Here is a 19429-nt window from a genome sequence, read left to right on the forward strand (position 1 = left end):
AAAATCTGTAGCCTATAATTGGGCACATACACAGTGTAGCTACCTCATGCAAAACATATACAACTGTAGAAATTACTGTAAAAAAATAAACTGTAAGGCCATTTTTTTTATTTACAGGCTAAACAAATAACTTAAAAGTTAAGTAACAAATGTAAGTCAACGTGATGCAGGACTTCTCTATTTTCTTATCAATCTGTTTTTAAATCCTCAGTGGCCTGAGGTGGAAGATTGGCTACCGTGAAAGCGATCATTTACCAAAAAATGTGGACCATGTTCACGGTTTGGAGATGATGGCTCTCACAAAAGACAGCAGGCAGAGCTGAAGATGCTGAGATTTGAGCTGGAGATGAAGCTGCCAAGCTGGGGGAAAGATGAAGACCACTGAGAAGATCCATAGATGCAGCGAAAAAGGACATGTAGTAGGGTGGTGTGACAGAAGACGATGCTACAGCAGATGGTGTGTTTAGCGCCCCCTACAGGGAACAGCCGAAAGAAGAATGTCTGAATCTTTTACCTCTCTAATGTGCATAAATACTTGGATTGACGCCTGTTGTTTACTTCTGTCTGTACCATCCATAGAAAGACATGTTTCGTGAAATCTCAACGTTAAATGTGCCAAAACAGATGTTTCGCAGTGAGCCGATGACGTCATATCATCGCGCCAGAGGACTCCGCTATTGTAGTCTGTCGGGGCGGCAGTGACGGGGGGGCTTTGCTTTATGCCGTCGCCTCATCATCTGTAAGGGGGAACAATAAACAGCGTCTGATGAAAGCAAGTGTCTGTTTTGGTGGGGGGGATCTGCCATCCGAAACCGACCGGCTCTGTCTGCGTGAAATAGGGAATGAACGACGAGACAGCATCGGACAGCTGGAAGAGAAACTCCGGGTGCTCCAGGTAAAGCTAAGCTAACAGCTCCCCCGGTGAGACCACCACACTCCTCCTCCAGTAACAAACAAGACGGGAAGGCTGGCTTTTAGTAGGGTTTCAGAAACAGAGCTGTAAACACGAGCTGCTAGCATTTTTTTTCCTGACAGCTGCATGTTGCAAAACTGTGACGCCAGAATGACGGCATCGGGGCTGCTGGAGACTTTGGTGACATTCGTGGTGTTTTACTCAGTTTCCACACTGTGTTCAGACTCTCCGATAATAAAGTGGCTACACTCACACTGAAAACTTTTGTAAGCTTCCCCTTTCCCATAGAAAGTGACTATTAATGAATAATTAGATCAGCGATGGCTGTATTGATCTACAGCACGTGCATTAAACAGGAAATCTCCACTAAAAGGTTTTTTTGTTTGTTTTTTTGGTCTAAGTCTATCCATGTTTGAGGACCTGAGCTCCATAGAGCTTATCTAGTTGTAACACTGAATTATTCATTATTAAAGCACATTACTGTGGACAGCTTGCACTTGAAGGCTTGAGAAAGAAATGTCTGTGTAGGTTCTCAGTCGTCCAGGTCATCGTAATCTAAGGACCTTGGAAAGAAAAGGGACTGGACTTCTTTGAGTTTCTTGAAGATGTTTTACCTCTCATCTGAGAAGCTACGTCAGTTCTAAGACCAAATGCTGGAAAGTCCTAGATTGTAAGCAACTGTTGATCATGTGCCTCATCACATGGGCCAAGATGTGAAACAGGGTGTTGGTCATTATCAGCAGAGGTTTCGGGTGAACCCACTGTGAGACATTGCTTCACCCTATCATGTGAGTTACATGGGAAGAGATCGCAAAACTACACTATAGGTGGCAGAGAGTTCAAAAATGGTGCTTCAAATAGATGGCTTCTTTCACTCCTCTTTCAAACTGTCTTCTTTGTCCAAAATGTGAATATTGACATCCTTGAAAGAGTGACCTTTGACCTTTAGATGCAGACGTACAGCTGAGTCTTGTCTTGTCGAGGTGGCTCTTCTGTGTTGTGCCGTGCATTTATGAAGTGGCTGTTTGGTTTCTCCAGTGAGAATGAAGCACAACTTTGCACAGATGTTTTATGATCATTTTTGCAGCCATATATTTTTATACAGATCAGACTTTGAAATCATTGCATTTTTCTTCTTTTTACTTCATTTTTTTATTCTACTCTTCTGTCAACATTATTTGATATTTCTGTCAAGTTTCAGGGGAATTAAAATCTCCTTTAATTGGTGAATATAAGCATAGATATATGTAACTGTAATTGTTTCTGTAACTCTAATTTGAAGACAGAGAATTCAAAATATATAGAAAAAGTATCAAAAATATAGTTCCCCGTAATATTTAGTGAGATTTTTACTCTCCTAATAGTTTTTGTTTTAATTTTTTAATGGAATAAAAAACTAGAGTGATTAAAAAATAAAATAAATATAGATATAAAAATGAAAATAAAAATAAATAAGAAATAACAAAGTAAAACTATGAAGTTACACACAGTATATTAAACCCTATATACAATTATTTTTCTTGTTTGCATGAAAAGGTGTTTCTGGAGAGTCTGTCTCATGCGAGGTTTTTCTCTTATGTAGTATTGAGCAAATGCTGGCTGTGAATCCCGGAAAGACGCCCATCAGTCTGCTGCAGGAGTATGGAACGCGGATAGGCAAGACCCCAGTGTATGACCTGCTGAAGGCCGAGGGACAGGCCCACCAGCCCAACTTCACGTTCCGCGTCTCCGTTGGAGAGATCAGCTGCACCGGCCAGGGGCCCAGCAAGAAGGCAGCCAAGCACAAAGCAGCTGAGGCTGCTCTGAAGATGCTAAAGGGAGGCCTCGGAGGTCCTGCTGGAGTTGGTATTGGAGTAGACGGGTTTATTGGGGTTGATGTGTCTACTGATGCAGATGGGTCAGTTTTTCTGTTTAATTTTTATTTATTTTCTTATAAAACAACCTCATTACAGTTAAAATTATTTAAAAATGTTTATCCATACAGCTTAGTCTGCTTTAAACATCTAATAAGCAGGCCAGCCTGAATGTTATGAAGAGCATTTCAACACTTAACAAGAGTAAGATAGAGCGTTGTGTGGTTTCATTGTTTCCTTTTTTGTTTTTTCTCAACCTCTGTGTAGTGCCCAGTCAGAGATGAAGACCACAGGCACTTCACAGCAGTCTGAATGCAACCCTGTAGGGGCTCTGCAGGTAAACGCAGACAGCTACCAAGGTTTCATTTTGCTCTCATTATTTCTGCGGCTTATAAATTTTCCAACTTTTGGTTTCTTTTTTTACTTTGTTCTGTCAGGAGCTGGTGGTGCAGAAAGGATGGCGTTTGCCAGAGTACACGGTCACTCAAGAGTCTGGTCCAGCACATCGCAAAGAGTTCACCATGACCTGCAGAGTGGAGAGATTTGTAGAAATCGGTACGTTGCTTTGTTTCAATCTCTCAGCCTGCGTGCGCGTGTGTATGTGTGTATGTGTGTACCATGCTTACATATCTTTGTGGGGACAAAATGCCTGACCCACGAGTTTCATTTTTGAGACTCAAAATGTGGTTTTAGTGTCAGGGTTACAGTTAGGGTTAGGCATTCAATTTTAATGGTTAAGGTAAGCTGCTAGGAAAAGCATTGTGTCAATTAGATGTCCCCACAAAGACATGAAAACACAATTTTGTGTGTGGGTGTGTGTGTGTTCACTAATGAAATATTATTGATAGAAAACAGCTTAATAAAACTGAGCAAAATCATATATCTTTTGTTACACCTTTCACACTGGTCAACTAAGTTGTGACGTTCCTTGACTTACTCTCTTAAAGCATGAAAACTTAAGAGATATCAAGCACATCCTTTGGTTTCTGATGCAATCTCCTCTTCCTCTCCAGGAAGTGGTACATCTAAGAAGCTAGCCAAGAGAAACGCAGCAGCTAAGATGTTGTCACGCATACATGATGTCCCCGTAGATATGAGGACCAGCAATGATCCTGATGCCGAAGATGATACATTTACTATGGTGGGAATCAAACGCTGTTACACTGACTGACAAATGTTTATTAAGCATCATTAGAGGAATTAGAGTTTAGTTCACTTCTACGTAGTAACAAACTATTTTTGTAAATTTCATTTTTCTGTATTTCCTGAAGCATTATTAATTTAGCATAATCTCTGATTCATATGCTCTGTTGTTACTCTTCTGTCTCATGGTTATTGCACGTAATGACATTGTCCATTAATTCCTGCATGCACAGAACATGGGCAGCAGAGCGGAGTCGGGTAAAAGTAAAGGCTTCAGCTGCACGTGGGATTCTCTGCGTAACTCTGCCGGTGAGAAGATCCTCCAACTCCGCAGCCACCCTCTGGGCATGCCCTCTGATTCCAACTTCTGCTCTTTGCTGAGTGAACTGTCTCTGGAGCAGCGCTTTGATGTCAGCTACCTGGACCTTGGTGAGTTCACAGACCGTACCTGTCACACTTCTCTCTTGCGTTCTTGCATTCTCGTTAAAAGGAGGATGGTATACAAAGCGTAAAGAGCCGCTGCTGATGCGCCTGCTGACGGGAAGAGCTGCATTTTTGTTAGTATCTGTTAAATATGGTAATTCAGTGGAGTTTTCACTGCGCTGCTTAAGATCTGTTAGGTTGTGAAAGCCTCTTACTGTTTCACATCTGGTTTGCACCATCTGCACGCACTTGCAGAGGATACAGGGTAGATTTTGATGTCATGCCCATAAAAAAAAGGCAAGCTGTGTTGTGGTCGTTATTACTGTCACCAGATATTGAGGAAGTAGCCTGCAGCTGCTTGTTATCTTGGTTTTATGTAGAACCATTTTTTTAATGTGGACAGTTTCAATTCGATTCAATTTTATTTATATAGCGCCAAATCACAAGGCGCTTAAAGCTCTTCACCGAAACAACAGTTTAACGTAGCAGATTTACATTAATGAATCGAATTATTGGCATTTGTTTGTTATCTCTGCTCGATTTATTTGTGTAATTAACACACATTTTCTTTCTTTTTTTTAGTATTAAAACCTGTCACGGTCATTATTTTATCTTCTGCAAACTATATGATCTATGTAATCGTGACAAAAGTGTTAGTTTTTCTTAAAGTACGCAGTAGATGAGGGTAGTTATTACTATATTCTTATATATGTTTTAGTTACAGTAGTTTTGATCATATTATTATTATGCCTGTATATGATAACGGTACATTGAATTAGATGTACAGTATTAATAACAATGTTAACTGTCAAATCTTTCATTCTGAAGTACACCACACATATGTTATGATATTATTTAAAAAGTAGCAGCAATCCTGTAAATATCAATTTTATAATAAAAATGAAACTCGTGATTTTGTATTTTGTTCCTTCTGTTCTCAGAGGAGCGCAGTCTCAGCGGCCTGTGTCAGTGTCTCGTGGAGCTCTCCACGCAGCCAATCACCGTGTGTCACGGCTTCGCCCCAAACATAGATGGTGCCCGAGCCAACGCAGCCCACAATGCACTGCAGTACCTCAAAATCATGGCAGGAGGGAAATGACGAGCGTGTCAGCCCCCCTCCCTCACAGACTTGAACTCACCACTACAAAATGCCATCATAAATTTCTACTTTGGATGACGGAGGCACTTTTGTGATGAACTCAAATAACATGAATTACCTCAAATTTAGAAATGAAGACTCTTTATGCCCCGAGATTTTTTAAAAGTCCTATTGATGATGCCAATGAAGATTTAGTTGCCCCCCCCCAAAAAAATCACTTGACATTTACAATATTTATCACTAATTATGTATTTTTACTTTTTTATATCACCCTAGTTGTTTTCATCTGAATTTATAAATGGTGCTGCTGAGTTATTGTCATAGGACAATCATCTTGAAGATTAACCATTTTACACACAAGTGTTAAAAAATGTTGGTTTTAGTATGAAAATAGCCCCCCTGTCACATGCTAGTTCTTTGTTTGGGTCTGTTAGATTAGGTTTATATGATTTAATGTTTAATAAACACATTATTTGTGGCTACACCTTTTGTCGCCCTCTCTCTGAAACAGTCCACTTATATTATTGTGCGGCCTTTACAATAGACCCCCCCACCCCTCCCCCATATGTTCTAATTGGTCAGTTGAACTGACACAGTGGTATCTGAAATCCCAGTGTCTTGATAATGTTTTTAATGTTCTGGGCTTTTTAAGGTAACTTTGATGTTAAATCAGGGAGTTGAAAATGGTTTTATTTAATGAAATGTTTCACATTGCTGTTTCCATGGAAATAAAAGCATGTCACTGGGTCTTCAGAGGAGTAAAATAGTTTTACTGTAAGATTCAGCAAAGGCAGCTTCCCATTACTCATGATGTGTCAAACTAGCCTCCATGCTGGCTTTACATCAGTCCGTTACGCAGTGACATAAATTAGTCTATTATGTTTCAGAACGACTACTTTTGCCGTGTAAGCAAACCTTTTTTTTAACTTTCCAAACAAACAAAGCTAAGCAACCCCCAAAACACTGTTAGAGGCTCTTACATTTAAAACCCCCAAATTAAAGCTGACTGTCTGCTGCGCTGTGCTCTGAATGTTTGGCTATGTTTTCTAAAGAACATTAATATTTTGGAAACTCCGTTATGAATTGCCCTCACGTAGTTTCATGATGTGTCACAGTCTAATTTCTTTTCTTTCTCACACTTTACGTTAAGTTTGTAAATTCATTTCTGTTGCGATAAAGACACAGCTATGTGTTGGCAGAAAAAGGAAGCGGTACAGTGAGTTTTATAATAAATGTTTGTTCTTCTCAACATTAAACTCACTCTCGTGTGTTAAGCTTTCAATATCACACACCAGACAAAGCCATCATGTCATGTGGACTTCCAAAAGTATTAAAACAATCCCCTTGTTTTTCTGTTGATGTGACTGATAAGTTTCCACATAAAAGCTGATGACTCGCTTCCAGAGTATTCAGTGTAACTGCCTGTTGTGTCACTTCACCTTGCCTTACTGTAGCTGTTAGTTGGTAAAATGCTGTGAAGTCATTTAATAAAATTATTTTTTGCACTACTACAGAAAACGTCTGTCGCTCAATGCAGGATGGACACATTTGTGTAGTTTTATTCACACTGACACTGAGTTCAAGGTGCATGAAACTGATGGTGATGCTGACATTAAACTTGTGATGCTCCTCTGCTGTGATACAAAAACAATAAATGGAAGTAAAACGTTAGCTCCACAGGAATAATCTTTGAAATGCAGCCTTTCACCTGTATTATGACTAGATTGCCATTTAAATAAAAGATTTTCCACTGTCTACTTATTAAGAATACAATAATCTTTGTTAAATATGAGCACAATGGAAAAACTTAATACTTTGTTCAAAAATATTCTCACTGAAAAAAACCTTTAAAATCGTGACATGAGCAAGTCTTACAGTACGATGATTTTATTTTGATAGGAAGTCCTCGGCAGAGTTTCACAAACTCAGGCACTGCCGTACATGCTGTTTGCATGAGCTTTCTGTCATCTGCTGTGTCTGTCTGATGAGGGGCTGACTTCTTCGTCTGCGTAGCCGCTGCTGTCCGACTGCATACTGTCACCGCGGACCACTTCACCTATACGAGGGAGCAAACACAGATATGTTCTCCAAACTCTGGGAAGTGCAGCACAAGTGCAGCAGCACACTGACCTACATAGGCACAGAAACACACACCTGCAGAGCTACTTGTGTACACATCTGTCAAGCTCTCATGTGATGCTGAATTCATATTCATGCTCAAACATTCACACACCAGCCACTTTAGCAGGTACGACCAGTCATTAACACATTTATCTAATTGACTAATCACATGGCTGCAAGTCAGGCATGTTCATGTTCAGACATGATCAAGGTGACCTAGTGAAGTTCACAATGACAATCAGAATGGGCAAGAAAGGTGATTTAGATTAAGTGATATGAAGCGTGGCGTGGTTGTTGGTGCCAGATGGGCTGCTCTTTGCATTTCTAAGGTTTACAGAGAATGGTGCAAAAAAAAGACAATAACCAGTGAGCAGCAATTATGTGGGTGAAAAATTCCTTGTGGATGTCAGAGGAGAATGGCCTTGCAGAAGAGCATCTCTGAACACACAACACATCGGACATTGAAGCATTGAACCTTCCTATGGTGTGGTCAGATTCTGATGTAAACAACATGAAAGCACGGATCCATCCTGCCTTGCATCAGTGGTTTAGACCTGTGGTGGTGTAATGGTGTGGGTGATACTTTCTTGGCACACTTTGGCCCCCTTAGTATGAACTAAGCATTGTTTGCTCCTGACAATCCTTTTATAACTCCAACGTACCCATCTACTGATGGCTGCTTCCACCACCACGTCACAAAGCTCAAATCCCTGTGGGTTCGCTGTACTGAAATGACCTCCACACACACCCGATCTCAGTGCAACACAGCATTTTGGGATGTGCTTGAATGGGAGATTCCCATCACAGATGTGCGCAGTACTGTCATTTCAATATAGAAAGTCTGAGGCAGGCTTTCAGCACCTTACTGAATCTGTGAAGAATTACGGCAGTTCTCAAGACAAAAAGGGGTCCAACCCAGCACGAGTAGTGTATATTTTTATACCTGGGTTTGCCTGAATTACTCAGTTCCTCATTTGACCTCAACACAAGACCTCCAGTAAGCTCAAAGTTTATTCACATGTAGCTGAGCAGTGTTACATGGTAACACCCTTTGACTTCACACATTTTAACTGTTATAACTGTGTGCATCTTTTTTTTTTTCTGTCAGCGAGTTTATGACCACTGCTAACTGCAAACAGCTATTTTAAAACTGTGACAAGTCAAATTCCCATAAACTGTGTTCACAAAATAAAAGTCAAGTTCCTCAAATGAGATGTGAGCACACAGGGTACCTTTGTATGGATGTTTTTTTGAAAATGGTGAGGTTGTAGTTCTTGGAGTTTCTGACTGTCCCAAGTCTTCCTCTCCTGCACTATGCACCTAAAAAGACAAGGGGAATGCCTGCTTAGTAACTGTTTAAAAATAATTTCATGAACAATAACACACAGCAAGAGCTGAAGAAGTCATTGCATCATAGATGTCTATCACTATACAGTGTTTGAAGCCAAATATAAGTGAATATAAGAGCCTCTTTTGTATCATTTGGTTAGGTTTTCAATACTTCTGATAAATAATATTGTTATTTGGCCTGTTTTTCTTTACATAACAAACAATAATCAATGATCAAAATCCTTTTGAAAGAGAAAAAATGTAAGCGCAAGACATATTCCTAATGCAGGCTGTATTCTGGGTCAAAGTGAGCAACACAAAACACCCACGTATTATGAATCATAAATGGTTCATCGCCAATACCAAACATTATCAGAGGAAAGAACATATGGAATATTTGAAGGTGAGATTGCTTTTGAGTAATAATTTGATCATTTTGTTATATCCATTTATACCATTTTCATCATGATGATTATGATGACTTGAGCCTGTTTGGAAAATGTTTACTGAATCAGTTTGTGACGTACTCAGTTTGCTTTTGTTTAATGAAAGTCAGCCAAGCATTGTTAAACTCTTTTCAAATGGTAGTGCTGAGATAACAAGCGACATGAAGCCTATTGTAAAACTACTGTACCTCTTCCAGCTCAAAGGAATTAACCTGCTGAAGGTTACTGGAGAGCTTGCCCAGGCTCTGATGCATCAGAGGATTCAGAAACTGTCCTTGCTTCTCTGAAGGAGACTTTTTCTCACCATAGAAACCATGCGAAGCATGACTAGAATCTGATGTTTTCGAAGAAGAGGATGGCACATCATCGCCTTCCCAGCCAGTCACAGTTATGCAGTAATGAGTGTAGCTACCACTGGGTTCCGAGACAGGAAGTGATCTAGATGCGTCCCCCCGCGTGGCCTCACCTGAAGAGGCAACATCGTCTGTGTGTGAATTCAGGTTAGACTTTGTCACGGAGGCTTGTAGACTGAATTTGTGTGATACAGAACAGGATTTATCTGTGCTTTCTCTCTCTGGGGGAGTCAAACTTTCCGGACTGTGTGTCCTTTGACTGCAAAAAGGTGCCCGGTGTACACTCTCGACTATCTGGGGGCAAATTAAATCGTATGTAACCTTGGCAACAGGCTTTAGTTCCGCTGTCCTTTTGTTAGTTTGTGTCAAACATGAGTCTGGCTCTGGCTGACATGAAAATGATTCAGAGTCGGTTTCTATGACAGTTTCTTCTGATAATGATGATGCTACAGATGTTCTTACACCCTGAGTCATGGAGTCATTTTCACCAGAGTCAACATCCTTTGGCTGTTTATTATCATCCCCCATCTCCGTTTCACAGGTTTTATTTCTGTCCTCGAGAATCTCCATGTCCGTCGTTGACTGTTGAGTTTCCAGCCCATTTTCACCGTCTGTGATCTGGTTAACATCCATAGCTGAATTATTGCTATTACATTCCTCCAAATCCAGCTTCTTGTTAACTCCACTCTTGTTTTTCCACACTATATCCACAACTTCTGGCAGGCTGGATCTTTTCCTGGGTGAAGGCTGTGGAGAGGTGGAGTCAGACCCCCGGGGAGAGCCCGTGTAGAGACACATCTTATTGACAGTGTCCTTCAGCCTCTCTACCGGAGAGCGTGGCTCACTTCGAATGCTGCTTCTGAACCGTTCGATCCTCTGCACAGAGGAAGAGAAGGTAAACTCCGGTGTGGACAGTTTCTGGAGAGGAGTGCGGGACACGTGGGAGTACAGGGAATAGAAAGCGTTGGCCATTGCTGTCAGCACTTGAACCTGTCTGAAACGACCTATGGGAATCAAGAGACTTATATAAATGGATATAATTTACCTTATCACAGATCAAATAATTATATACAGATTACAGCTACAGAAGTCAAAGCAAGCTAACCAACAGAAGAACTACAACTAGATAGTCTTACTAGCAAGAGAGAGGCTGGGGTCTTCTTCTCTTATCCGCCTTATTTGTGAATCCAAGAAGAGTCGGAAGTTGATGCCCTGAGCCTGAGAAGGAAAGGTAAAGAAACGAGGAGGGATGCGCACAGTAACCTGTGGCTCCTCACAGCCAAAACCCAGCTCATACAAAGTCTCCTCTGCATCCTCTGAACACAACTCGAGGACATCTGATATACTAGTGTGAGAAAAAGGAGAGAAAATGTTGTATTACAGCTAATGTAATCATCAAAGCATCAAAGATGCAACCACTATAGTGAATAATATGTTAGAAATGGTGTATACCATGTCATCTGAAAACCATTTTTGAAAATTTGGCGAATACTAAATCCTTACGTTGATGTACTTTTCCAGGTTGAGGCAGAGAAGCAGCTAGAAGTTATGCTGTGGCCCAAGTTCATTGATGGCAAACATAGTCCTTGACGTGGGGTGCTGAACATAAGACGTGTCAGATGTTAGACTGCATCCAACCTGCATGTTAAAGCCTTTATTTGTGCGTGATCTGTTTATTCTGACGTGTGGAAGAGTTGGTCACTGACCTGGTGAGCCTGCTCTTTTGTCTGAAGGACAGCTGTCGCACCAAGCTTCTTGGTCACCACACAGTGAAACAAAATTATAAATAAATAACATTAGATCATTTATTTACGTTTCTCTAATACTGATTTTGTAAAATTATAAAGTCACATGATGGACAACAATCACACAGCAAGCTTTGTATATTACAAGTAAATTATTAAATGAGAAATGCCTTTAATATAGTGTAAAGATCACCTATGCTATATGCCTATGACTACCAGTTCTTTACCAAATATTTGTTGTTTTCCTGTTTTGCTGCTACTGCCATAACTACATGCTTATATGCTGACTACTCACCCAGGCTCAGGTTTAACATCTCCATCTTCTACCACAGAAGCTGAAACAAGGAAGGCATGTTAAAATAAATTACAACACCTCTGGGTTCAACAGTTTCCCCAGGCACAATACCACAGGGTTGCTCAAGGAAGAAATTCACTTATCAGGAAAGACAAAACGCTACAGAGGATATAAAGTTGTAGATATATTTCTATGATGTGAGTAAATGTAGAAAATCCCCTTCGGCGCTACTCTTCCTTCATTTAATGCAATGCTTCCTGCAAAGGGACAATCAAGATCTCTAACAAGCAACAACACCAACCTGTCTCAAATTAATAACTTCTGTTAATTAATGGCTGTGTAAATGAAGACTGAGCTTTCTTTGTTTGACAGCTTAAACCTTTAATAACTTTGTACTTTGAACACTGTATGGTTTCAGTTTTATTTCAGTAAGAGACGTGGAAAATATGTGAGTTAGTTTTTGGTATTTTTGTTGAATTATCTGTTTAATATTAGAAGGAATTTTGTTAGGTACACAATTTCAGCTGCGTATTAACACAAGTTTCTTATCAGTCATTCGCATATAAGCAACTCAATAAATTTAGGCATGTGGACATGGTGAAAACAACCTGCTGAAGTTCAAACTGAGCAGAATGGGGATGATTTACGTGACTTTGAATGTAACATGGTTGTTGGGGCCGGACGAGCCTCCACAGTTACCATATCTCAATCCAATAATAGCAACTTTGGGTTTTAGTGAAACAGAAGATTTGTATCACAGATTTACAGCCGACAAATCTGTAGCAACTGTTGAAAAACTGCTGAAAAAATGGGCCAAAATATCTGAAGAATGTTTCAGACCTCTTGTTCAGTCTATGCAACAAGTCTTAAAACCTGTGACCTTTGCTTACAATCCACTAAGCTTATTGTTCCAGAGTCCGAATATCCGCTAGGTGGTTATTAATGTTGTTGCTTAACCCCTACAACAACAATCATATAACAGTTTTTTCATATATGATCTCCATGTGATCCATAAGAATCTGTATATGTGTAAAGTTGTATTTTTTTTAATAAGTGTGCCCATTCATGACATAACATAAGAGTTATAAACAAAATATCTTTCAAGCTTTCTCAAAAAACATCCTCATGGCACTGCACAACACTGGGTGTGTCACTGACATATAAACTGCTCAGTCTAATTTGAACATAAACAGAGATTTAAAAACATCAGGATGCACAGTCAAGTTTCCTAAAGTAATATAGTCTGCTCTATTATTAGTCTTTTACAAGGGTAAGCAACTATTACGTCATTTGTACAGAGAACACATGAAGGTTAGTTTAAGGGCTTGACTAATCTTCAGATGAATATGAGAAAAGTAGTGGTTATGGCTACGTCTTCAGGAAATTAATGCAAAACTATTTTCAAGAAATATCTGGGGTTGTCATTATCTGCAGTTTCCTTTTTCCTTTAACAGGAATTAATATGTTAGATGCAGTCACGTGAAGACAAACACTCAGTCTGATTTAGAAGAGTTAGCAGAGAGAGCAAGGGGCAGGACCTTTGACATCTCCAGTCAATCAATGTGAATTATCCAGAAACACTCCTTTGCTATTCTCACACTGACTCAGTGGCACATCGCACACTCTTTGTACTAGGGAGCTGACACAGAGAGCTAACCCCAGGCAAAAATCTATGTAATTCCTAAAATTCCTTTAGGATAACACTAAGTATGCATGCAGTCATGTATATTTGTCTTCCCATGCATGAACATATACAGCGTATGCTTACCATCTGCTCCAAGACCCAGGTCATCAGCAAAGTTACCGGCTTGGAGCACAGACTCTGAAGACAAGAAAGTCACAGACATGAATAATTACATGAGAAATACTTTTAAAATAAATTTTAAAAATGTAATGTAGACTTCCTCCATGTACATTATTATGAATGTAGCAAATATGAGAAACCTGTATTTTACCTCACCATTTCGTTTTCGTGCAAATTAAAACTTAAAATCGCCTACTGCATCTCCAAAGGAGTAACAAATTCTACTTTTTACTCCACCACAATCTTTTGACAGCTTTAGTTCATTATCGTACTATGACACACAAAACATCCGTCTATTTGTTGTCCTGCAAACATGTACGTAAATAGGAGCTGAGCAACCAAAGTTGGCACACAGGTTTATCTTTGGCCTCTGAAGGTTCTTATCTGTATCAGCTATAATGACATCATCAGGTTGCCTACCATCTATCTAACAACAGGCTAAAATCTCAGAACAAACAATGCTGTTGCGTGTAATAGTTAAACATAATAAACTCCTTGAGGTTCGGTGATTCATTTGAATGAAAAACAGCTCAAATTAGGAACACTGACAACATGTCTGTGCAGGTTCTCAGTCATCCAGGTCATCGTAGTCTAAGGAGCTTGAAAAGAAAAGCGTCTGGACTTCTGTAAGTTGCTTGAAGACGTTTCACCTCTCATCCAAGAAGCTTCTTCAGTTCTAAGGTCAAATGGTGGAGAGTCCCAGATTTAAACCCAGTGGAAGTTTCCCCCCAAAGAGGGACAAAGGACCCCCTGATGATCCTCTACTACTACTACTAATCACATGAGCCAAGGTGTGAAAACGGATGTGGGTCACAATCAGCCAGGGTTTCGGGTGAGCTCATTGTGAAACCTCCCCCCAACCTATCATGTGATTTCCTGAGGTCAGATGGCCAATGTGGAGAGATTTGAGAGAGACCAAACAGCCACTTCACAAGCGCATGGCACAACATAGAAGAGCCACCTCCACGGGACAAGACTCAGCAGTCCATCTGCATCTAAAGGACAAAGGTCACTCTTTCGAGGATGCCAATGTTCACACGAGAGGACAGATGGTTTGAAAGAGGAGTGAAAGAAGCCATTTATGTCCACTGCGAGCGACCATCTTTGAACAGAGGCGGTGGTTTACGACACCAACTCTCTGCCATCTATAATCAAGTTTTGAGATCCCTTCCCAGACGCCTTAACGCCCACTCACATCCTGGGCCATCTGACCTCAGGAATTCGCATGATAAGGTGGAACCAGGTTTCACAATGAGCTCACCCGAAACCCTGGCTGATTGTGACCTGCACCTGTTTTCACACCTTGGGTCATGTGATTAGGTGGAGGATCATCAGGGGGTCCTTTGTCCCTCTTTGGGGGGAAACTCCCACTGGGTTTAAATCTGGGACTCTCCACCTTTTGACCTTAGAACTGAAGAAGCTTCTCGGATGAGAGGTGAAACGTCTTCAAGCAAGTTAAAGAAGTCCAGACGCTTTTCTTTTCAAGCTCCTTAGAACACTGACAACAGAAACATTTGATAACATAACATCAGAATCTGAAACCCTGATAAAAGTATCAGTATGCAGTATTATGAAAAGTAATACTGCATGCCAATATATTTTAAAGCTGAGGTTTGTTTCAGCTCCTACTCACCAAAACTCAGCTGACCGCTGTTCTCTGAGCAGGCATCTGACCTGTAAAATATTCCAATATTTAAAACATGAACACACCCACTGTGAGATCCAATCAGTGTCATGCTTTTATCAAACGAGTGATTAAGTTTGCATAGATAGCTTCATCTGCAGCACGATACTGCCAGAGCTCGTGAGAGCTGCTTCTTAATCAACTTACTGTTGGAATCTGTCAGCTTCCTCTTGTAGGTGTAATAACTCCTTCAAACTAGCCTGGTTACGCTCTCCTATTTCTTTTACTGTACTCTTTTCTGGTGTTACAGGCCATTTCAGTGAAAACGCAGACTATGCAAACTCATTGACCACTAAATGCAACTTCCTTCTTGATAACTGACATAATGTGAACTAATCTGTCTGTGTTCCTTGCAGCAGTTTGATGGGGAAAAAAAGGAAATGATTATTTCCTCCTAGTTATATCATTTTCCCTCTTCTATAAGGAAATATTACAAAGAGTGAAGCAGCAGAAGTTAATTGTGAGGTTTAGTTTGTATGTGATGAAAAATTCTTACGTCTGAAGACATCTATATGTTGATACTCTGGCCACATATTTTAATCATACTCAGTAACAGGTACCTTCTGTGACACTTAACACTGGTTGATCTTCTGCAAACAAGTGTTCCCAAGACAGCAGAAGGTCAGTTCGGAGCACTGGTTTTATAGTTTAAAGTTCATTGTAAAATTATTTTTTTCCAATGGAACAATAATAAGTCATCATCAAAGTTGACTTTGGTGAAAAACAATACTGCGGCTGCCTTGCTGCAGCGTCTTCCTGGAACACCTGACTTCAGAGAGTTTCCACTTGCTACGCGCTGCTCTTTGTTAACCAGTTTCCAGTGACTTACAACTTGTCCTTTAGTGCTCAAAATATCATCTTACAAGAAAAACAAGCAGTAAAACAAGTTGACTTACCCACAGCTGAGAAGCCAGTTCTCAATCTTTCCTGCAAGGCATCCTGTGGAAATCGCACTTAAGATTATGACTGATCCCCACTGAAGGAACACATGCATTGTGCTATTATTAACTGACACTTAGCCGCTTGTTGTCATGTATATCCTGTTATAAACTCGTGTTATTTTTGCTATTGGTCACAACAAATATATTTTTTAACCCACTATTTATTCTTTACCCAATAAACAGGGTATCCAGCTACTTAGGTATCTTCAAGTTCAGCTGGTCACTTGATGTATGCTGAAGATAGTTAATAATAAACCACCATGGAGGACGATCCCTCCCACGTTCCAGAATCTGCTCTTACCATCAGAGAACACATCATCGTCCGCTATGGAGGCAGATGGGAACGGGCACAGAGGCCCTTCCGGGTCTTCCAAAGTGACCCGCTGACGGCTGCTGTTGATCCATGCTCGCCGCCTCACTGTGGAGGACGAGCTCTCCATCGCTTCAATTCACAGGACAGCCGGGGGACATGGCTCTGTCAAAGCTGCCAAGGTGCAACAAAAGAGCCGGGGATGAAATGTTGAAGCAGCAACACAGTGTTAGGCTTTAATGTTTACTTTAGGAGAATGAACACCTCTTTACTCTAAAGTCAATTGTATTCAGGATTTTCAGTGATATTTCCCTTCTCATTAAAATTGAGCCATTTTTGCATAGGGATATTAACAGCCGCTTCCTTATCAGTAGTGTTTCTAAGACATCTGTGCATAGATTATACTTGATATTGCAGTAAAAATGAGGTGGCTACACGCAAATCAATCTAGCTATGACATTAAGTTCAGAGACTATACTGCTTAAGGCTCATCAAAGTCAGACAAACAGTTCAGGTGAAATATTGTACCTCCAGGACAGCTGGAGACAAGATAACAGACACAATATAAAACATGTATAGATAAATATTCATTAAGAATTGGTATGTTATGGTTAAATGTTCATGAAGTGAATTTAGCAGTGCGAACCACATATAAACACAGATAATAGAAAATGATATAAGGTCGCTTCTAGTTGCCTTCAGTATGACTGACTAACAGTTCAGTCTAAATCCCTTCAAAGTAAAAGCAGTTATTATTAATTAAAGGTCGTAATTTACTTTAATGTGTAAGGGAAACCAAGTGTAGTTTAGATAAATTTATCGATGAGATGTAAACCATTAAATATATATGATTATACTAATTAAGAATAATTATTTACTTACTTAATAATACAGCTTACAGGAGCCGTATGTTGGATGTGTGTTCTCGATAATGAGACGGAGTAAGATTTTCTCCATTCAGCTACAGCGAAGCGTCTACATGCTGCCTTAGAGCTCAATCAATGCTGACAACCGAAAAGCAGCCTTACCTTCATCGGCTCGGGTTTCAGTTCTGTATCAGAGGCGTTCTTTGTCTCGTTTCCTGTATGTGGCGACTTAAATACGAGACACTTCATCTGCAATCTTTACAAAACACTTAAAACTGCATCCAGCAGGCTCCCGTTTATCAACGACCGCTCGACGATTCTGGTGATTTCCTTTCGAAAGCAGTCAGTTATAAGTCGGGCTGAATATGCGCGGATCTTGGCGGTGAAGCGGTTTGAGAAGCCTTTGTAGGAAGTAACTTTGCATCTCGTCTGAAATACAAAAGTTTTATCAGCGTGGGATGCAGCTGCTGCACATCCTGCAGAAACAAAAACACAGACAGGTCTGTGGAAATGTCAGAGGCAAAGCTGATGCGACACGAGTGATTTGAATGCAAATCATATGACAGGCAAATAGTGCTTGTTTTTTTTGCACCTCTCCTTTGATATTTGAATTTTACAAAACAAATAAATATTATTTTTGCGTCCAGTGGCCCACAATCATTTTCTTCAGTCGTTTTATTGCGAGGTGTGTAGTTGTTCTCAATGCAGCTGGGAAACTACTTAAAGAGCAATGAGTCGCTGAAAATCATAAATAGAAAAAGAAAAAGCAGATTTGCTCTATCTTAGTGTACCATGAAGACACCAAAAAAGTGTAGCCTTGCTAATGCCATGGGAGTACAGAGGCCATTTGTAGCCATCACCCCAACATCCCAGTGCAGTGTGCCACTTAATGCCAGTTTGACATTTTAGCATAATTTTTTGCACTGACTAACACATGTGATGTATCCTCTAAATTTGACTATAGTGACAATCTCTAACTATAGGGCCCATCCTCCTGAAGGGTCTGATTCATCTAATCATTATGCCCAGGTCTTCTACCAGAGGCCTGGGAGTCTGAAGGTCCTGCACATTATGTTGGGTACTCTGGGACTGCACTCCTCTGGACAGAGATGCTCATATATATATTAGAAGGAGCTGACATCAGAAATCCTACCAGCGGCTAGAAAAAGATGACTTACAGGACAGCACAGAGGCTCTGATCATGGCAGCACATGAACAGGCCCTAAGCACCATAAAGGACAGGACTCTACCACAGCTGACAGAACCCAAACTGCCGACTGTGCAACGGCGCCCCAGAGACTATCCAACACATAGTAACAGGATGCAAGACACAAGCTTGGACTGCATACCCTGAGAGATACAACCAAATGGCTGGGATAGTGTACAGGAACATCTGTGTTGCATATGGATTACAAGAACAGCAAGGTCCTAATGTCCTGTGAGACTTCTGAGTTCCAGACTGACAAGCAGCTGCGGGTCAACCAACCAGACATAGTGATGACTGTGGTAATACCAGTAGACAGCAACATTGGGAAGGAGCACGAGGAGACAGAGAACTACCAGAAGCTGAAGGAACAACTGGAGCAGATGTGGAGGAATAGCCCAAAGTAATCGTGGTGGTAAGAGGAGCTGTAAGAAGCTGTAACCCTGCAGATTCCTCGCACAACATCAGAGGTCTCTTGTCAGAAGAGGGCAGTCCTGGGATTTAGAGTATTCAGAAATCAGGACTATCCATGCAGTAAAGTACAAAAAATGTGAAAATAAGCGTCATTTAATGAAACCAGTAAAGATACGAATGAGTTGAACTCAGTTCTGCCCAGTATTTATTGAATTTTATTATAACCTTAAAATGAATTGCCCACCCCTGATTTAGGCTATTTATTAATCAACATTTGTCACCTGATTAATAAATAACATTTTTTATTTGATTATTCTTACTTTTTAATAATCACCTACAGGTAAAAAGCTGTAAAAGTCATGTTTTAAATAAATGTTAACATTTTCCACTATGATGCATATCTAGTATTTTCCTTTAAATATTCACAAAAAATCACTTAATGTAGAAACTGTTAATTTAAAAAAACAAACTGTGCCATTGAAACGC

At 40.3% G+C, this 19429-nt stretch overlaps 2 protein-coding genes across 4 annotated transcripts; one reads left to right on the forward strand and one right to left on the reverse strand.

Annotated features, from left to right (window-relative positions):
* The first annotated feature begins 660 nt into the window (after positions 1–660).
* On the forward strand, positions 661–5731 carry tarbp2 (TAR (HIV) RNA binding protein 2). The gene is made up of 7 exons (XM_004547703.3): positions 661–895; positions 2496–2810; positions 3034–3103; positions 3204–3321; positions 3780–3907; positions 4143–4338; positions 5274–5731. The coding sequence occupies exons 1-7, from the start codon at positions 843–845 to the stop codon at positions 5429–5431; spliced, it is 1038 nt and encodes a 345-aa protein (XP_004547760.1). The 5' UTR covers positions 661–842; the 3' UTR covers positions 5432–5731.
* A 1228-nt stretch (positions 5732–6959) lies between these two features.
* On the reverse strand, positions 6960–19418 carry tespa1 (thymocyte expressed, positive selection associated 1). 3 transcript variants are annotated; one of them, XM_004547705.3, is made up of 12 exons: positions 17488–19418; positions 16451–16633; positions 16105–16147; positions 15158–15198; positions 13489–13542; positions 11721–11760; positions 11387–11434; positions 11184–11279; positions 10817–11025; positions 9516–10684; positions 8785–8872; positions 6960–7487 (listed from the first exon to the last, which is right to left on the reverse strand). In XM_004547705.3, exons 2-12 carry the CDS (start codon positions 16587–16589, stop codon positions 7396–7398), a joined length of 2019 nt encoding a protein of 672 aa, XP_004547762.2. In that variant the 5' UTR covers positions 16590–16633; positions 17488–19418; the 3' UTR covers positions 6960–7395. The 3 variants fall into 3 exon arrangements, with proteins under 3 accessions (XP_004547762.2, XP_076740436.1, XP_004547761.2); XM_076884321.1 differs by having other exon boundaries at positions 11387–11431; positions 17488–19417; XM_004547704.5 differs by lacking the exon at positions 17488–19418 and adding an exon at positions 17342–17480.
* Between the last annotated feature and the right edge of the window lie 11 nt (positions 19419–19429).

Source organism: Maylandia zebra, linkage group LG5 (assembly GCF_041146795.1).
Source record: "Maylandia zebra isolate NMK-2024a linkage group LG5, Mzebra_GT3a, whole genome shotgun sequence".
NCBI classification, from domain to species: Eukaryota; Metazoa; Chordata; class Actinopteri; order Cichliformes; family Cichlidae; genus Maylandia; species Maylandia zebra.